This window comes from Babylonia areolata, chromosome 26, assembly GCF_041734735.1.
Source record: "Babylonia areolata isolate BAREFJ2019XMU chromosome 26, ASM4173473v1, whole genome shotgun sequence".
In the NCBI taxonomy this organism is placed as follows: Eukaryota; Metazoa; Mollusca; class Gastropoda; order Neogastropoda; family Buccinidae; genus Babylonia; species Babylonia areolata.
In genome coordinates, this window is record NC_134901.1 from 31281165 (window position 1) to 31302079 (window position 20915).

Sequence of the window (20915 nt, forward strand, 5' to 3'; positions counted from 1 at the left end):
CAAGGTTCCTGACTGAACTGGAAAGAGGGATGGATGTACTGCCAAGTTTGAATGTGTCAGTTGTGATGGAAGGGAGTTTTTGTTTAGTTCCTATGATCATTGCTTCAGTTTTGTCCGTGTTCAATTGTAACTTATGTAGAGTTATCCAGTTTTGAATGTTCAGGAAGCAGTTGGATGTTTCTTGCAAGAGCGACGACAATTTTTCAGGGGTATCATTCTTCTGGAGTTGAGTCTCATCAGCATAAGAATGATGACTGACATTATGGCGGTTGATAATTTCAGTGAGAGGAGCTGTGTACAGTATGAAGAGCACTGGGCCTAAAACAGACCCCTGTGAAACTCCATGTTCGATTTTAACAGGTTCAGACTTGAAATTATCAACAATGACAGACTGGAATCGATCAGTGAGATAAGATTTGAACCAGTTTAGAACAGTGCTGTTGATACCAAATGTAACATGAAGACGGAAAAGGAGAACTGAATGGCACTCAGCCAGTGTCAAAGGCAGCTGACAAGTCGAGAAGAGTGAGAAAGGAAATTTGTCCTGAGTCGTATCGGACACTTGCAGTAGATTATTCAGGATGTGGAGGAATGTGGTTTTGGTGCTGATCACAATCAACTGACAGCAGCTCAAACAAACCAAAGATTTCAAATACCTAGGAAGCATCTTTGTGAGGATAGACAGAGCTAGACAGAAATAGAGACCGGAGTCCAGGTGGCAAACTCAGTCAGTTATCAACTAGCACCCCTCCTGAAGCACCGATGGAAACCAAAGCCAAACTGATCAATGCAGTCTTCATTCCCTCCCTGACCTATCAGTGCCAGAATTGGACTTTAAAGTAATTAAACAAAGCCTTGGAGTAAAAACTTACAACTAGTGAGATGTGATTTATCTGTCGAGCAGCTGGCAAGACCAGAAGGGACCAGGTCAGAAATGACATCAGAAAGATGGTTGATGCTTCATCAGTACATAGCATGCCATTACATTAAACACTAGGCTGCCTATATGACATGATAACTCGTCAGCGCAAGCGTGTACACTTCCTGCCACAATGACAAGATAACCGTCATCGAAAAATAATTATTCTGACTTTTCCCTGGTTTGCATTGAGTTCGTTGACAAACATATTGGTAGCTTTAGCTTGGGGAATCTTTCAAGATTCTATTTATAGCTAGAAACCCCACTACGTCATGAGGCAGTCCTTTATTTGAACGTTTTGTTTGGATTACTGCCTCAGTGCTGGCCTGGCTCCTCTCCTCGCTAGCTCATCAAAATATCGGACTCCGTGCTCAAGACATGCGATGTTGGTGCACTAAATCAACCTAGATTGCTTTCTTTAGCTGATGCTCAGAAAGAATTGAAGCGTAAATTTGATGGAGAAGACAGTGATGAACTTTTATCAGACGATTTGATAGAAAATAAAGGGAGCAATGAAGAGACTGGCCAAGATACGACTATCAGTGAGTGATGCCAGATATAGCAGATGACAGAAAGTGACCGAATTATTAGCAGGGCACAGTGTGAGCGATTTTCTTGGCACTCAGCCAATGCGGTCTGATGAGAACTGGACAAAGTGACTGTGTGAGAGGGGTAAGAGGAGGGGGGTGGAGACCGAGGGGGCGTGGCCTCACATCCACTCTACCATGTCCTCAGACATCTCGAAAATCCTAACGGCTATGCCAGGATCCTTTTCATTTACTACAGCTCTGCGTTCAACACAATCGTGCCATCAAAACTATATTTTAAACTGAAAGACCTCTCGCTGTCTGAATCAATTTGTGCATGGATCCTAAATTTTCTAAGATGCAGACCACAAGTTGTTAAAGTTGGTGACCTCACTTCCTCCACATGCATTCTCAACATAGGCACCCCACAGGGATGTGTTCTATCCCCACTGTTATACTCACTATTCACACATGACTATGCATCTCAAAATGAATGTAACACCATGGTCAAGTTTGCCGATGATACTACTCTAGAAGGGCTGATTACGAAGAGTGATGAGTCAAAATATAGGGAAGAAGTACATGAACTTGTCAGCTGGTGTGATCAAAACAACTTAGAACTCAACGTATCAAATTCCAAAGAATTAATTCTAGATTTCAGGAAGACCAGATCTGACCCCCTACCTCTTGTCATTGAAGACAAGCAAGTAGAGATCATCAGCGACTTTAAATTTCTCGGACTGATCATTTCCAACGATTTGAAATGGGAGAAAAATACGGGAAAAATTGTTAAGAAAGCACAACAACACCTGTACTTTCTTCGGCACCTCAAAAAGTTCGGAATTAAAAAAGAAATCATGGCTGATTTCTACCAAGCAGTCACTGAAAGTGTGCTAACCTTTGCTATTACTATTTGGTACAGAAACATTTCCAAGGCAGAAGTTGCAGCCCTTAACAGAATCGTAAAAAGTGCCACCAAGATTACCAGGGCTGATCTACCTTCTCTAGAAGACATATATTATAAGCAGCTACTCAAAAAAGCAAAATCAATCAGCCAGGACGAATCACATCCTGCTTTTTTTTTAATTTTCAAGATGCTTCCCTCTGGTCGACGGTACAAAAGTATAAGGACAAAAACCAATCGCTTCGCCAATAGCTTTTTCCCCAAAGCAGTCAATGCCCTGTCTCTCGAATAAATCCAGTGTGATAAATAGAATTGTGCAACCAACAACCATTTACCTGAATATCTGGTCATCAGCCCCATCCACATGTAATATGCAGCTTCTGTTCAAATGTGTGTGTGTGCGTGCATGTGTGTGTGTGTGTGTGTGTGTGCGTGCATGTGTGTGTGTGTGTGCGTGCGTGCGTGCATGTGTGTGTGTGAAGTGCGTGCATGTGTGAGTATGCACAAGTTTTTATATTGATATGCACTTGTATGTATCTTATTTCTACTGTATCTGTGTTTGTGTATGATTTTCCATTTATGTTCGTTCTTTAGTTTAACGTCTTTTCACTGTAAGTGATATTAGACGAGGGAAGGAAAAAAATCAAGTGGGAGGAGGGGTGGGGGGTGGGGGTGGCGGGGGGGGGAATTACTGTGTACGCATACGAGTAAGTGAAAGTGTGTGTGTGTGTGTGAAAATTATTGATTTAAGTTTTGTTTAAAAAATAAACAAAAAATCATAACAATATAACATATTTCTAATGAAAAACTAACAACTATAACAGCGAACCAACTGGACTGTTTAATCGATTTATGTACGTATCTTGTTATGTACTATCCCCCCCCAAATATTCCTTGTGACCCCGGTACACTTGGTAATAAAGACATAATCTATTCTATTCTATGTTATCACATGGAGTAGTCACAATGCAGTGTGTATCTGTCTTTTTTAAATTTTTTATTGTGGTTTACAGCTTAGTCTTTTGTGAAGGACTATGACTCTCAAACTAGGAGGCAAAATTGTGCTGGCTCTTAGTGCTGCAGCCTAGTGGGCTAGTTTGCCTTTGGGAACCATCCCAACGCCGACTGTCCTAAAACCTTCTTGGCCGAGAGAGTGGGGATGTAACTTGGGCAAGACACTCTCCACTATAATCAAATTCTAGCCCAAATAGTCGGAACAGCAGTTGCCTCCTCTGCTGTTCTGATGGTCATAGTCGGACACGACTGACTATCATATATATATGGTTGTTCTTGTATAATTTGTGTGTACAGGTTTTATCCATTTGTCCATAAAATCTGATATTTTAGTGCAAATTACCTGACTAATGTTTGTAATGAACAAGTTGAACATGTGACAAAAAACAAAACACTGATTTCAAAACAACAGCATGTCACTGAAAATATATAAAATTGGAAAACATCAAGTGTTTTGAATTCTTTATTTACCATTCAGAAAATAATTTTTCATGGGTCTTTCTCCAATAACAAAGAGCACAGAATTTAAAAAAAATATATATACCCATTTTTTTGGAAAAAAATCCCTGGCAAATAGATTTCACTTGAATCTTATTTCCCTGGCAGTGAAAGGGTTAAGTGGTTTGGTCACCTGACAAGAATGCGTCAACCAGCCAACCCTGTGAGCCTACAACACTAAAACTCAGAGGAAGACCAAGCTAGCAATGGACTGACGAGTTTCAGACACACTCCACACCCACAGCATCACTCTAATCCAGCCCTCACGTCATGCTGTAGATCGCCAACTTTGTCTCCCCAGAACACCTACCTTTCTGGTAGAAGCATTCGAAAGTAAAGTAAGTAAAAGATTTGTTATGGTGAGAACAAAATCCATGAAAATAGACAAGGTCAAAGATCAAAGGTCCAGGTCACAACACTTTAGAAACATGTATGAGCTTGATAAAACTTGGTTTTTCAACTAATTTTCATAAAAACATGGTATAGAGAACTGTACTGGGCAGAAAATAAATATTTCTAAATTTAGATATCAAAGATCAAGGTTACATCAAAAGTGTGTCATTTTCCCGGGACATGATCTGCATTGCAGTAGGTGTTTTTTGTTTTCCCCCCATGATTCCTTTGTTGGAATAAGTGTATCTTGAAGGCCTTGCCTCTGTTCTTGTTTGTTTTTTTTTCCCCTATGTTTAATCCAAAACCAGTGTTGACAAAGTATTTACTGAGTATATGAATTTTTTAAACTTTACCACAGACACACAAACACACATACACACATGCATACACACACATACATACAAACACACACGCATGCATATATATACATACATAAATATATACATACACACATGCATAAACAAGGACAGGCAAATCAGGATTATTACACATACCCACTCATTTACACATGTGAACCAAAAAGTAAAATAAAACAAATGTATCAAAAAAGGCAAAACAAAAGAACTCACCCTCTCTTCTCCATATGAGGGTAAATTTCCCTGCATAACAAGAAGCCTGCCTTTACATTGATGTCAAAAATCTGAAACAGATCCACAGCACGTTTTCTATGTGTTTGAGTTTATGCGTTGCAGAACTTGCGTTTATTTGTTTGAAACTAGTCCATTCATCATCAACCTGTATAATGTGTGTGTGTCCATCGAGATCGATGATGACCATCGTTGTCATCCAGCTGGGGGATGGGGGGAGGGTGGTGGTGGGTTGGGGGGGAGGATGCTCATGAATCTATCTGTGAATGCGCAGATGGCTGAATAGTCCAATCTGCGCACGAAATGTTCGCTGACAGTTGGGGCAGACAAAGACAGGCATACCACTGTCAGGGAGCTTGTTTGCCCGTGACTTTCTGGCCTGCCTCTTCTGAACAGCTGCAGCAGTCCTGTTGGCCTCGCACAACCTGGCGCCTTTGTGCACAGCAGCACGCCATTTGTCACGGTCCACTGCAGATTCCTCCCAGGAGTCCGGGTTGATATCAAACGCTTTCAGAGAGACTTTCAGAGTATCTCTGAAGCGCTTCTTCTGACCTCCGTGTGATCTCTTCCCTTGTTGCAGCTCGCCATAGAAGAGCCTTTTGGGCAGCCGATGGTCTGGCATGCGCGCCATGTGTCCAGCCCAGCGAAGCTGGGACTGCATCAGGATGGTGAAGATGCTGGGAAGGGTGGCTTTTGCGAGCACCTCTGTGTCAGGGGTCTTGTCTTGCCACTTGATGTTCAGTAGCTTCCTGAGGCATGTTGTGTGGAAGTGGTTCAGCTTCTTGGCATGTCGTTGGTACACTGTCCAAGTTTCGCAGGCGTACAGTAGTGTGGGGAGAACTACTGCTCTGTAGACCTTTAGCTTGGTCTCAAGACTAATGCCTCTTCTGTTCCAGACATTTGCACTGAGTCTACCAAAAGTTGCGCTTGCTCTTGCAATCCTGACGTTCACTTCATCGTCGATGGTTGCATTTCGTGACAGTGTGCTGCCAAGGTATGTGAACCGCTCCACCGCACTGAGTCTCTGACTGTTGACTGTGATGTTGGGCTCAACGTAGGGTTTCCCTGGGGCTGGCTGATGGAGAACTTCAGTTTTCCTCGTGCTGATGGTAAGGCCGAAGTTCCTGCTGGCAGTGGCAAACTTGTCAACGCTGAGTTGCATGTCAGCTTCAGATCCAGCGTTGAGGGCACAATCATCAGCAAACAAAAAGTCTCTGATGATGTCTGTCATGACCTTCGTTTTTGCTTGAAGCCTTCTGAGGTTAAACAACTTACCATCTGTTCGGTACTTTAGGCCAATTCCAACATCGCCATCTCTGAAGGCATCAGTAAGCATTGCAGAGAACATGAGGCTGAACAGCGTTGGAGCCAGGACGCAGCCTTGCTTGACACCATTTGTGACAGCAAAAGGAGCAGATGTTTCGCCTTTGTCCTGGACTCGAGCCTGCATGCCTTCATGGAATTGGCTGACCAAGGAAATAAATTTCCGAGGGCATCCGTACTTGGCCATGATCTTCCACAGTCCCTCTCTACTCACGGTGTCGAAGGCCTTAGTGAGGTCGACATAGGTGGAGAACAGATCAGCATTTTGCTCCTGACATTTCTCTTGCAGCTGCCTTGCAGCAAACACCATGTCAGTGGTTCCGCGCTCTTTCTGGAATCCACATTGGCTCTCAGGCAAATGACCTTGGTCAAGGTGTGCTGTGAGGCGGTTTAGTAGGATCCTGGCAAGTATCTTGCCTGCGATGGACAGCAAGGAAATGCCCCGATGGTTATCACAGGCTTGCCGGTTCCCCTTTCGCTTATACAAGTGAATGATAGATGCATCTTTGAAATCCTGGGGGATCGTCTCTTCTTTCCACATGAGTGAGTACAGCTGATGGAGCTTCTCAGTCAGCACAGTGCCTCCATCCTTGTAGACCTCTGCTGGTATGGAGTCTGAGCCAGGTGCTTTGCCACTGGATAGCAGACGAATTGCTTTCTGGGTCTCAAGAGGTGTTGGCGGATCGTCCAGTGCTTTGTTGATGGGGACTTGTGGGAGACGGTCTATGGCTTCATCATTTATGGAGGAAGGGCGATTTAAGACACTGTTGAAGTGCTCAGCCCAGCGTTCGAGAATTTTCTCCTTCTCGGTGATCAAGGTATTCCCATCTGCACTGAGGAGGGGGGATGATCCTGAGGATGTGGGGCCGTAGACTTCTTTTAAGGCATCATAGAACCTCTTCATATCGTGCCTGTCAGCATATCCCTGGATCTCATCAGCTTTGTCACTCAGCCACTTATCCTGCATCTGGCGTAACTTTTGCTGAACAGTCCTGCGGATGGCATCGTACACATCCTTTTTTGATGTGGACTTTGGGTTGCTCAGGTAGGCTTGATGCAGACGGCGTTTCTCATCCAGAAGCTGCTTGATTTCATCACAGTTTTCATCAAACCAGTCTTTGTGCTTTCTGGACATGGGTCCCAGGGTCTCTGAAGCTGTACTATAGATCAGCTCACGCAGGGTCCTCCAGTCAGACTCCACATTCTGGTTGTCCAGAGAGGCGGATTCCAGACGATCTTCCAGCAGCTCCACAAAGGACTGTTTGATGGTGATGTTTTTCAACTTAGCGATGTTGAGCCGTTTTGGAGCCTTCTGGCCTTGGGGGCGTCTCTTGGGCTGGATTCGAATATTCAGCTTCGAGACTACAAGGCGATGGTCTGTCCAACACTGGGCGCCGCACATGGTCTTTGTTACACGTACATCTTGCCTATCCCTTTTCCTGACAATGACATAATCGATGAGATGCCAATGCTTTGAGCGAGGGTGCATCCATGACGTCCTGTTACGGGTAGGGAGGCAGAAAACTGTGTTGGTTATCAGCAGTTCGTGCTCTGCACAGGTCTGAAGCAAAAGCAATCCATTTGAGTTGCAGTGGCCCACACCGTGCTTTCCAATCACTCCATCCCAGGAGATGTAGTCAGAGCCAACTCTAGCATTGAAGTCCCCAAGAATGATGAGCTTGTCTGCTTTAGGGATAGCAGCAATGACAGAGTGAAGGTCCTCGTAGAACTTCGCCTTCACTTCATCCGGGTTGGTCATGGTTGGGGCGTAGGCACTGACAATGGTGAGGTGCTTCTGGCCAGATGCCAGTGGGAGTTTCATGGTCATAAGCCTATCGTTGACTCCCTTTGGGATTCCAGCTAGCTTGCTGACAAGTGCTGTTTTTACTGCAAAACCAACGCCAGCCTCACGTCGCTCTTCGCTTCCTCGTCCACTCCAGAAGAAGGTGTAACCAGATCCCCGTTCACAGAGCTCGCCTTCGCCTGCAAGCCGAGTCTCACTCAAGGCTGCGATGTCAATGTTGTATCTGGCGAGTTCGGATGCAACTAGTGCCGTTCTCCTTTGGGGTCTGTCCGCGTTATCTCTGTCCAGGAGAGTCCTTATGTTCCAAGCACCAATGGTGAGAGGAACGATCCTTGTTTTTTTCTTTTCTTTCTTCTTGTTTCGACCGCTGATGTAGGGTCCCCGCCAGCCGCGGTATGCTGGCCAGGGTGATATGGAGCAGGCAATTTTTAGGGCACCTTTTCTAGCCCCTTCCTCATGCCAGGGAGGTGAGCAGTGCATTCCTAAAGAGGGCTGCTCAGACGCTCAGACGGCTGCCGAGCTCCATCGCTGCTCCTGTCGATGAAGAACGACCCTATGGCCTGAGCCGCCTGCGTGCAGGTCTGCGACTGCGACTGCCAGTGTACCCACACCTGTCGTTTTGTCGCTCGCCTGTCGCCACAGGACTTGGGGGTGATGAAATGATGAAGGATGAAATGTATAATGGACTTTATATGGATACCCATATAGCGCCTAGCCTTGATCAGAAATGAGACTTTACAGACACAGTCATGTGTACAACAGTCTCCCTTCCTGGGTAGAGCCGAATGAGAACTGCCTTTAGGTTCTCATCATTTGTTTCCTGTGCTTTTCAGTCATGTTTTCAGTCACGTGCATATGTGTGTGCGCGCGCGCACACACACACACACACAAACATTTGCCAGGTACAACTCTCTTGATGCCATGGTTTCTTTCATCTACATTAAGTGAATGCTACACATGGGACCTCAGTTTATCGTCTCAACTAAATGACAATATTTACCTCATTACCTCCACCGTTACTTGTTCTGTGTTCATTGGCTGCAAATCCCATGTTAACAAACTTCTATGAGTGGGCTTTTCCATACAGACCTGTTTTTATGTGGTATTTAGGAAACAACATTCTATATTGAAAATGCAGTACACATGGCTGCATCATGACAATTACAAGGTTCAGCAATATATAAATATGTTATTATCATTATCACTTTTTTCCCCACATCTACCAAACACAGACATGCATTTCAGAACCTCTGACAGGTTTAGTTGATCTTCTGCATATGTGTATACGTTAAGAGCTGAGGCATAGGCAGGTCTGAACATATGTTGACCTAGGAAAGTGGAAACATTCCCATTCTTAACCAGTTGGGTTACTACCAGGGCTAAAACAACTTCCACAGATCTGCAAGACTGAAACCCAAAGCTGTAACCAGATGGTTAAACATCATGCCTGTCATATTAATATTAGATATGATGAATGTTGTTGTTTTTCCTGTCCAATCTTCCTTACTATTTCAGTGGAATTACCTTCACACTGCTCACCCGAAATCCACCATACACAACATCAAGACTCCTTCAAATTAGCATTTATTTTACATTTTCAAAATGGACTCATAAAATCATGACATCAACCAAATCTCAATGTCATGACAGAAGGTTCCATTTTCAGAACTCATTGTGGTCACCACTGTCACACTGCCGCATTCACTCAATTCAAGCTCATGCGACAGGTAGACTCACACTCACACACAATGCTCACAATCTGACTTTTCTTCAACCAAGAGATAAACAACAGGATGAAATAAAGGCACTTCCTTCTTATTATTACACAAGTCAAAGAAGAAAAAAATCCACATTTCCCCTCCAGGGATAAAACACATCAATAGTTCACTTGAGGGAGACACAAATCTTCCATTCTTCCTTATTCTTTCAGATAAGGCTTCAGCAACGTTCATGAATCTTTGTATATAAAAATTAAACTGTTTCTTCATCCTGGCATTCGAGTACATCTGGGCTTCTAATAAGTTGAGGTTCACAACATCAGATCATTCATTGCTGGGCTTCTTAGAGGTTGTGGTGAACAACTGTACATGTTGAATAACTTGGTCCCAAAACAGGTGCTGAGGATCTTGTAACATCCTAAGAACCCAACTGTAGTTAACTGGCCAAAATAGAAAAAGAGGACTGACATGTACTTTTGCCGTGTCAAATTTTCATCTTACCTAACCAGTGTTCTGAAAAGTAAATCATCAATAAAAATGTGAAATTTGTAAAATTCTGAAGAAATGATTGCAATGAATTTAGCATTATCAAACTGAGAAAAACACTGAACTTATCACTATTGCAACATCAGTTTTCCTACAGCTTGACAGTCCCAATGTAAAGGACTTGCATTCTGTCTTAGAATGTCATGTGTCCCATGACATTTAAGACCCACACGTCCATTTAACAGGTCTCTCCTGTTACCACCACCTCTGTGTGCCCAGAGTGGAATGACAATACTTTCGGTGCACTTCCTAATACATTCGTAATATTAACCTCAGCACATAAAGTGCATGCACCACTAGTCTTTCTCCAGAAATTGAGTTCAAACCAAACTACAGTGACACAGCCAAGCCATATAAAATTCTTCCCTTCACAAGTAGGCAACACTATCATGACATCTACCAAAACTTAATGTCATGACACTATAAAAAATCAAAAGAAAACAAAAATTCAATCCAACTGTTAACATTGTGGGAAAAATAAGTGAAGCTTGCTCTGCTTATCTTAAATGAAAATAACACTTCTGCAAGTCAAGCAGATTTCTGTGTGTGTTCATATGCCTATAAAATACTATCCAGGCAATGGTTGGTCACTAACCTTATCCCATGCTTCTTCTGGTGTCTGCAAAATAAATACACAGCAGTAAATGTTTATTCAATATAAAAATATACACAGATGCATGTACACATACATTAATATACATATATATATCTATACTCAGAAGTTCAGTAACACTAGTTACCCCCCACCCCCCCAAAAACAACAACAAAAAACAAAACAACAACAACATTATTCTCTACTGAGCCACATGTGTGTACAAAATACACACTCATACTAATGCAAACACGTATGTATGCATACCTGCCTGCACCTGCATGCTCACTCACAGACATACATATACACACACATCGCTTATTCAATCCAAACTATCATATGGGCAAGAAGTCTTTTTCAATGATCCTGAACATTTGCTAAAGAAGCTTTGAAGTATTAACTATAAAGCATGCAGACCTGCCCCTGAAGTACCTTTTCATACATCGACCCTCAGAACATACATATAGGATATTTACCTTTGGATGAATACCGGAACCTTGCATGTGCTTTCAGTTTCAGTTTTAACACACACACACACACACACAACACACACACATCTGCTCCCATGACACACACACACACAACACACACACATCTGCTCCCATGACATACATATACATATGTACGAACGCACATACATACTGCCACAGTTTTTCTAGCTGTGGTTATACAAATGTACAGGTGCAGCAAAAGGAGAGGGAAAATATCTCCATGGCCATGAACATACTGTCCGGCATGTTGTTCAGTCTACTGTATTTGGAAAGGCCCTGAAAGACTCTACTCAATTTTGAAGAAATCTGTGGGTTGGTTTGAACATGATGCCAATATGCGGCTCATGCTCTTCCTTTAAGATTAAACTTACAGCTGCTCCCTCTCTCTATCCTTCTTTCTATAGTATATGATGGCCTTGCACATGGTTTTGAAGTACTCTTTTACTTTTCTTAAGATTTCAGATCTTCCTAGATGTAGGCCAGTCACTGTTGCTGTGCTGCCAGCAAATCTGTCAGCTCACTCATTTCCCTTAACACCTGCATGTCTAGGGCAGTACATTCATGTAAACGTTTGCATCTTGATGTTGTGAATTGCCTCATGCAACTCTGGGCTCCCCAAACCACATTTGACTTTTTGTTGGAGGTTCATAGTCAGTCAGAATTATGGCATGTTGATTTGCAGGCATATGTATGGATGCCAGCCATGGGACAGCATCTGTCACTGCTTGAACGTCCATTGTCAGGCAGGAGGATGTGATTTTGTATGTGGCATACTCTTCCCCAATTGTTTTTCCATTTTGGTTTACAATATATCCCCAACCAAACTGGTCTTTGCTAACTGAGTTATCTGTATATATGAAAATATCCTTTGCACTGTGTTTTCTTTACCTCTGCATCAGTTCTGCCCTCTGGCCATTCCTGACAATATCTTCCCCGAATGGATGAAATGATTGTGTTGTTAAGGTGCTTGAAGTAATCTGGTTATTCTCCCCTTTTTTGTTTCTTTCATATCTTATAATAGCTGGCATACAAGCTGAATGCTGTCTTCTGCTTGTACCATACATGATCTCCCACATCCTAGACCACTGCTTTTTGGTTCCTTCAAAATCAGCCTTAACTTATTCCAACTTGTGTCTGACCTGCATTGAATGAAGGTCAACCAGGTATCACATGGTCTCAGTAGAATCAGTCTACTTGCTTCATTTTGAATTCTTTCGAACTTTAGGAGGTTGCTTTGAGAAAGTGCTGTTAGCCTTAGTCCATAATCAGTTACACTGAAAACAGGTGAGATAGAGCCAGAAGAGGTGGCACTGTTGAATGCATTAGGTTGCCACTGCCTTTAAGATTCAAAGACCTTTTTTCCATTTCAGAACAGTGCTTTTAATGTTTTGTGATGGTCAGTATCCTGTCAAATTATTCCAGTGCCGTAGGATTATATTTGTTCAGAGAGGGTGTGTGCTTACAAGGCAGCCTGTACTTGATCTTCCAGTTTGCCAGTTCAGATCTGTTATTAAATCTGTACCTGTATCATCTGTATTTTTTATGAATGGTATGCTTAATTTCATCAAACTTCAAGAAAAAGCCCAAGCTCATTTGAAAACAGTCACATTATACATCTTATGACTTTAAGAGGAACACTCATTACTTTTTCTTTTGTTCCTTCACACCTTGGACTTTTCAATAAAGAGTGGGCTGACAGGGCTACAGAAAAATAATAATCAAGACACAAACAGGGAACCACAGAACTACATGTTCCTTCATCTATACATGAGGGCAACTGATTACTAGAATTAGTATTGCAGACAGTCAGGGAAACATACTAGCAAATTGGCAAAGTTTCAAAAGATAATCTAATTAACATTCATTCCCTAGAAACTATCAAATACAGTCTTATAATCACATTAAGAAAGATTCATGCATTAGCAAACAGGATAAAGCTGGTTGCTTTAGTCACTAAATTCAGCAAAGAATATCTTAAATGCAAGTGCGGAGGACCTATTTCTAGCAAACACATAATACTTGAGTGCCAGAGTTTAATGTTTGGTTGGGTTTTTTTTGTTTTGTTTTTGTTTTGTTTTTGTTTTTACTTTACCTTTCCCCAGAGTTCACTTAGATGGGTATTTTTTACAATGTCAAGACATTAACTGATATTGCACAGCCCAACTGGACATTTGTTACTGTTGCTTGATGCTCAGTTGTTTGGGTTTTCCCCTCATCATTTTATGTTCCACACCTTTCTCCTTTTATTCAAACCTCACACATACACACATCACACTGTGTGTCTGTAACATAATTTTTGGTGAAATGACATAAAACAGAAATATAAATGACAGAAAGATTATAACTCTAAATCTAAAATCATGCAAAGATTGTAATCATTATATGAGATGTGCCTAGCACTGCAGTATGCATGTGTATGTAGTAATAGTATAGTAGTACTAGTAGTTTGATATTCAGCTTCCTTTCACTTGGTGTGGTATCATCCATGAGTGCATGCATGTCTTCACATAGTGAGGGAGTGAGGGTATGAGTGAATGTGCATGTACATACATAAATGTCATGCTTTTGTGTTAAAATTGGTGTGAATTCTTGAGTATGCATGTATGTATATATGCTTGTGTGTCCAAGCGAACATAACTGCATTATTTATGTATGTACACATGCATTCAGTGGTGCGTTCTTGTAAATGAAATAGTAGCTGCAGCATTGACAATAGCAATGGCAATTGTTGCCTTCAGCCTTTCACTCCTGACTGTGGCTCTGCTGCAGTTCAAAGGTCACTGCATTTTAATAGTTGGGCTGGTTATGTGTTTTACCAAAATATCATTCGCAAATGGCGACTGTTTTGCATGGTGTTTGATGCTATTTCTGATTAAGTTTTGGCTTGATTTTATGCATTTTTCATGTGTTTTGCAAAGCACAAAACTTTTAATACATGTCAACGTAGCTTCCAGGACATACACTGAAGAAGACGTGGCTAGAATGTTTGATTTGCTGCACTATGGTGACAACAGCAAAAACAAATACAAGGTAAAAAATTAAAGTAACAATATTTTTTAACAGTCAAAGTGATTCTGGTTATCCTGATGAGGATTAAATGCTGCCAAGTACATCAACAGATGGGAGCGTGGTGACCTTAGAAGTAGGTGTAGAAAAAAAAAACTTTTTTTTTTTTTTAGACTGACACCTTAGTTTCTGGGTTTAAGTCACTATTATAGCCAAGTCAGCCTGGGCTGACATAACGACTTGACTCAGCCACTGACCATAGCAGATATTTGCTTTCTCAGTCAATCGCCGCTGATCAAAACACATGGTGCATTAATACATAGACAATGGCAGCACACTCATTCAAAATGTAAACAAGTCCATTAGCATAAACAATTCAAATAGTTTATAAAACTACATTTATGTATCATTCATTGCCAGATCATGCTTATGGTGCCTGCATATACTTAGATAAGTTAAAATCTTATCTAGATTTTAATTTAATCCTTCATCAACCAAAATAGTTTGACATTGAAGATTATGTCATTCCATCTTTTTATCACAAACAATGATACATTTCTTAATTCTATAAGTGAACGCTTGTCAGTATACTACAACCACACTGTTATAGTGTTTGGATAAAAATAGATCAGGCATTTAAAATTTTAATGATACAAAGCAGATTTTCATCATTAAAACTTAACAACAATCACTTCAGGCAACCCAAATTGCTTGTTCTGCTTGGCTAATTTCAAAACTGTGTTTGTTGAGCTTCATATATCCTAAATTATCTCTTTCATCAGATCAGAAAGCCTTGAATTTATATATTGGCAGATTTGTCACAACACCTTCTTTAAACATATGCCAGTAGTTCTTGCCTGCATTAAGTTGATTCAATGCAATTGGCAATTTTCAGTTTTGAACTCATTTACAAGGCTCAATTTCAGGTGGCTTAAATCAAGCTTTCAAATTAAACCTTCATAATCAACATTAATTTTATATTCAGTAGAAAGGTTGTGTTGAGCTTTATCATTTGCGACCAACCCAATGTAAATCAGTTCAGAGATCACTTAGAAATCTGTCCCTGAGTGAGTGCAAATACAGTTTTGGTGAATTGTTAGTTGATGAGTGATCTAATCAGTTTACCCAGTCAGGTGCTGTCTTAACAATCCGGCAGGCAAGCATAAATAGCAAGTCAAGCATTGAGCATATACACCTGCAGTGCACTGCACACATCCTGGCTGCATAAAGTTGCACTGTCTTCTTTCTCTTCTTCTCTGCTAATATTGTAAAACAATAGAAAAACCATATGTGACTGGCTTCCATATGGCCCCGGCCTGGGTGTGGATCCGTTTACCCCTATTATCTCCCTTTATCCACATTCCTCCAACTCCATCACAACTTGACACCACCACCTTTACCACCCGGTTAACAAAACCTAACCTTTTCTACTTCATCATACTGTGAAACCCCCAGATGAAGGTTTCCAGCTGAAATATTGCATACAGCTTAATTTTATGATGTAATAATGAAAAATTGTGGGTGTGTGGGTGTGGGTGGTTTTGGGGGGATGTGTGAGAGTGTGTACAGAACAACACAATAGTAGAGGAATGCAAGTTAACTGCACTTGACTGCCATGTCCAGTACATTTGCAATACATTTGCAAATATGTAAGTACCATTTCCACCCAAAAAATACAGTGACTTTAATTTTCTTCTTTTGTTTCAGAATAATTTTCCTGTGCATTTTTGTTTCTTAAAAATCTTGATTACCCGGTATATTCCCATAAATGGGAGTTATCTAATCATGTCACACTGAATAAATGTTAATTATATTCTCTATTCATTTTCCTTCAAAAAACAATACACTCTGATATACTTTTGAGCATTATTTGAAAATGTTCATATTTTTCTGGGAGTCGAGAGGCTCAGAACAATAAAAAGAAGAAAAAAAAGACAGAAATGATTTGTTTTCAAAGTGAGAGACAAAGACAGAAAAAAAGCTTCAACAATGACAAAGTAGCAGCACAAACATCTTACATCCAGAAGACAGCCGAAGTAGGGACTGGTGCCAGCATTAGACACCAAGATATCAACACCCCCAAACTGCTTGATGGTCTGTGCACAAAGAAAACACATCTTTAGACTGGCTGACTGACATCATTATTGTTATAACTGTTATTATCATTATCATCATCATTGTTGCTTATACTAGTTATAGGCCAGCCAGTCTTATAAGGCCGTACATGTATCAGGACTTGAAATACAGCCAATATATGAACAGAACCTGAAAATAAAGAAACCTGAAAAAGAAAATTAGGCAATGACTGATATCACTCCATCAGTCTCACATCGGAAAAACACCATAACTTGTCTGGCTGAATCACCTCACCTATGCCTGTTGCCCTGTCCGGGACATAGGTCACCAATAAAGCACTCTCCAGCCATCTCGGTCCTGTGCTAGTCGCTCAAGCTGTCCTCAGGTGTGGCCTGTACTCCTCATGACTGCCTGCAGGTCATAGTGCCATGTGTCTTTTTGGCTGGCCTCATTATCTTTTCCCCTGAAGGTTCTATGTGGCCTTGTAACACCAGATGCAGGATTGCGGAGTGTATGGCCAATCCATCTCCAACGTCTTTGGAGGATCTATTCTTCTGCAGGCTACTGTCAGGCTACCGCCGCCAAACTGATTAATAAAGCAAAAAGATCCACACACTGCACACCCCTTCCAAAAGAGTTGCACTGGTTACCCATACAGCAAAGAATCAAATACAAAGCTGCCTGTCTCTGCTACCATGTCATATCTGCAACAGCACCCAGATGCCTCTCTGACATCTTTCAAACCTATGTACCCTCCTGCTCTCTTCGCTCTGCTGCCAATGTTCTACCTTCTGCATCCCTAAATTCAAATATGGAACTCTTTGCCTCACCCCCGTCCGTCACAGCCCCTCACTGCCTTCCTTTAAATCTAACCTCAAGACTTTCCTCTTTCAGCAGCATTTCCTTTAGACCCTCTCTCATACATTGAAGTAGTTAGTTGATTGTGTAGGTATATTTGTAACGCTGTATTGTGTGTGCGTAGAATGCATGCATGCATGCACGTATGCATGTATGTTTGTATTGTACATACAAATTTGTAAACGCATATGTATGTTTATTGTGCGTGATTGTGAGTGGAGGACTGAGTGTGTTTCGTATGCATGTCTGTGTGGATTGTAAAGCATTTTGTGCAATGAAGAAAGTGCTGATAAATGTCCAGTTATTATTATTATTATTAGATTCTCTTCATGGTTGTAACAGTGGTTCTCCAGGACTCTGTTCCATGCAGAAGGACTGGCTACTGATCTTGATGTTAATTGTGACACCTCTGGATTCCCAAACACAGCTAATGAAAAGTCACTCTTGCCTTGCCAATGTGGATTCGAATATCAGCTTGATGGATGTTGTGTTTGCTGGCTTGACCTTCAGGATCTTGCTCTTTCCTCTCTGGATGATGCCTAGGCAAGCTGAATTTTGTGCAACAGTGCTGGTCTTTTCCTGCATCTGTTGTTGGGTGTGGGAGAGAAGGGACAAATCATCTGAAAAGTCAAGGTCACCCATTTGTGTCCAAAGTGTCCACTGGATGCCATTTCACTTCTAGGCTATGGAGGTCTTCATAATCTATTATACTGCTAGAAGATACAGGAAAGGCAACAGCAAGTGTCTGGCTGGATACACAACAATTTGGTTCCATTCTCAGAAATATTGCCACACTATAATATGAATATATACAAATACACTATGGTGACAATAGCAACAACAAATACAGGGTAAAAGATTAAAATAACAATATTTTTTAACAGTCAAGGTGATTCTGGTTATCAGTGATAATCAACGTCCAAAAACATGATTGACTTGGCGGTTTGGAGAGCCAGAATTGGCGTTTTCAAGAATAGACTGACCAGTGTCACAAAACGGTGTTGACAGCAACATTTACACACAGGACAGAGCGGCAACAAAGTGTGTCTGACAGAGTGGGACATTCTCTGTGCTTTCCTGTATTTCTGCATGGTAGCAGCTTTACTGCATGGTACACTAACAATTGTATGCCTGTGCACAGCTGAAAGTGTTGGTGAATGTTTACAAAACATGCATCTAAGTGGGACATTTGTGGATACAAATGTGTTGCATGTAAGCAGTGACACTGACAATCCAGGTCACTTTGACCCTCATGTGCCTGAACTACTTGTGCTGTGTTGTGTCACAAACAGTGCAGTTTATCTTCAGAAGCTGTTACTAAGTGGTGACACTGAAGAGAATCCTGGCCTTGTTACTGACCAACAGAAGACTGATCATGTTTTTACAAAACAGACAAGCAATGATGACATTAGCCCTGACATTGTTACAAAACTTTTAACTGCGATTGGGCTACAAGGAGAAGAGCTGAAGGAAGAAATAAAACGAGACAGATGCAGACAGCAACAAAAGGAACAAAATACAATTATTCGCAATGAACTGCTTGATATAAAGACACAGCTAAGAAACATATCAGAGCAGTGTGAAACAATCAGCAAACGCAGTGCCAGACCAGACTGTCCAGTGTTGTTGAGGTGATGTCTGCAGATGTAGGTCAACTATATTACATGTCAGCTGAAGGAAGAGAGGAGACGAAGCAGGTGTCATTAACTGTGCATGTGGACAGATTTGAGGACCAAATAGAGAAGATGACTGAAGAGATAGATAGGCTTGAAGGGTTTTCAAAGCGTGACAATCTACGCTTCTTCGGTATCCCCCACCTTGCTGAAAGATAGACTGTGACACGTGTGCTAGAAGTGTTATTGATATGCTAAATAGTGTTGGAGGGCACAAAACATGGACTGAACAGGACATTGATTGGGCACGTAAGGTTGGCCAAACAAGATCAGGTCACAGGAAAGACAAAATGAAATGAATTCATGACCAGGACGGGCGCAATAGCCGAGTGGTTAAAGCGTTGGACTGTCAATCTGAGGGTCCTGGGTTCGAATCACGGTGACGGCGCCTGGTGGGTAAAGGGTGGAGATTTTTACGATCTCCCAGGTCAACATATGTGCAGACCTGCTAGTGCCTGAACCCCCTTCGTGTGTATATGCAAGCAGAAGATCAAATACGCACGTTAAAGATCCTGTAATCCATGTCAGCGTTCGGTGGGTTATGGAAACAAGAACATACCCAGCATGCACACCCCCGAAAACGGAGTATGGCTGCCTACATGGCGGGGTAAAAACGGTCATACACGTAAAAGCCCACTCGTGTGCATACGAGTGAACGCAGAAGAAGAAGAAGAATGACCAGGACTTTCGAAACAAGTTACAGCTCAGATCAGAATACAGTACAGCTGACCATATATTTATGTTATAAACTCTGCTTCAAAAATATTTGTTAAATGATAAGAAATTGAATGTGGACTTCATTGATTTCCAGAAAGCCTTGGATTCAGTAAATAGGAACATTTTATGGCACGTCTTGAGAAATAGTGGTGTGAATGGAAAATTATACATGGGTCCTCGAAGCATGTATGACTCTGTACTTGCGTGCGTACATGATTATACGTGATAAATGTATTTACTCTGATTATTTTAGCTGTTCACGTGGTGTCACACAAGGGCATTTGTTGAGCCCCCAGTTGTTAGCATTTTTTATTAACGAGCTGGCCATAGAGATATCAAAAAAAGGTAAACATGGCATTCAGATGTTACCAGGTTATGTTGAACTGTTTTTGATGTTTGCTGACAACGTAATTTTACTTGCATCTATTGCTTTGCATAATCAACTGAATTTGCTAAAACAGGAAGCCAACAGATTACAGCTAACAGTGAATTTGAACAAAACAAATGTCATAGTAATGATAGTTTATCTGAAGGGAGAGCATTTAGCATGACATGAGAAATGGTTTTATGGTAATACAGAAATAAAAGTAGCTAATAGTTATCAATACCTTGGAGTGTATTTTTCAACAAAGTTAAGTTTGAATAAGTGCTTGTCACAAATATGTGGAAAGGGGAAAAGGTGAGTTATTGAAATACTAAGAACAATAAAAAAAAAGTTAAAATCTGTTGATATGGCTTTGTTTTGGAAATTGTTTGATACCCAAAGTGAACCCATTCTAACTTATGCATCAGAGATTTGGGATTTGTTAGAAAACACTTTTATAGAAATAATTCATAATTATGCAATAAAACATATAATGAACGTTCCAATGCAAGCTTCAAATAAAATGGTTTATGGTGAAGCAGGTCGTTATCATGGAGAGGGATGGGCTCCGCCATGCTTTTCTGCCCAAGACTCACCGCATGAATGACGACCACTACTCAACGCAATAGCATCGCTGAAAAAAGGGAAACGGCAGGAGTGGACAACATCCCATCAGAACTGGTCCAAGCAGGGGGTGAAGTTATGATAGATGTGCTACTGAAAATCTGCAACAAGATCTGGCAAACAGGGGAATGGCCCACACCGTGGACACAATCACTGATCATCACCCTTCCCAAAAAGGGCAATCTCCAGCAGTGTCAAAACTACCGCACCATCAGCCTGATTAGTCATCCCAGCAAAGTCATGTTGAAGATCCTGCTTAACAGACTGAAACCACAAGCAGA

The 20915-nt window shown here is 41.4% G+C and overlaps 1 protein-coding gene across 2 annotated transcripts in view; it reads right to left on the reverse strand.

Moving 5' to 3' along the window:
* The window catches only part of LOC143300610 (dehydrogenase/reductase SDR family member 4-like), a 124060-nt gene that overhangs the window by 35106 nt on the left and 68039 nt on the right, over positions 1-20915 (reverse strand). For both annotated transcript variants that reach the window (XM_076614394.1, XM_076614393.1), the window contains exons 4-6: positions 16341-16418; positions 10829-10852; positions 4825-4895 (exon numbers count right to left, since the gene is read on the reverse strand). In XM_076614394.1, the coding sequence (XP_076470509.1) occupies positions 4825-4895; positions 10829-10852; positions 16341-16418 (173 nt within the window). The remainder of the gene's footprint in view (positions 1-4824; positions 4896-10828; positions 10853-16340; positions 16419-20915) is intronic.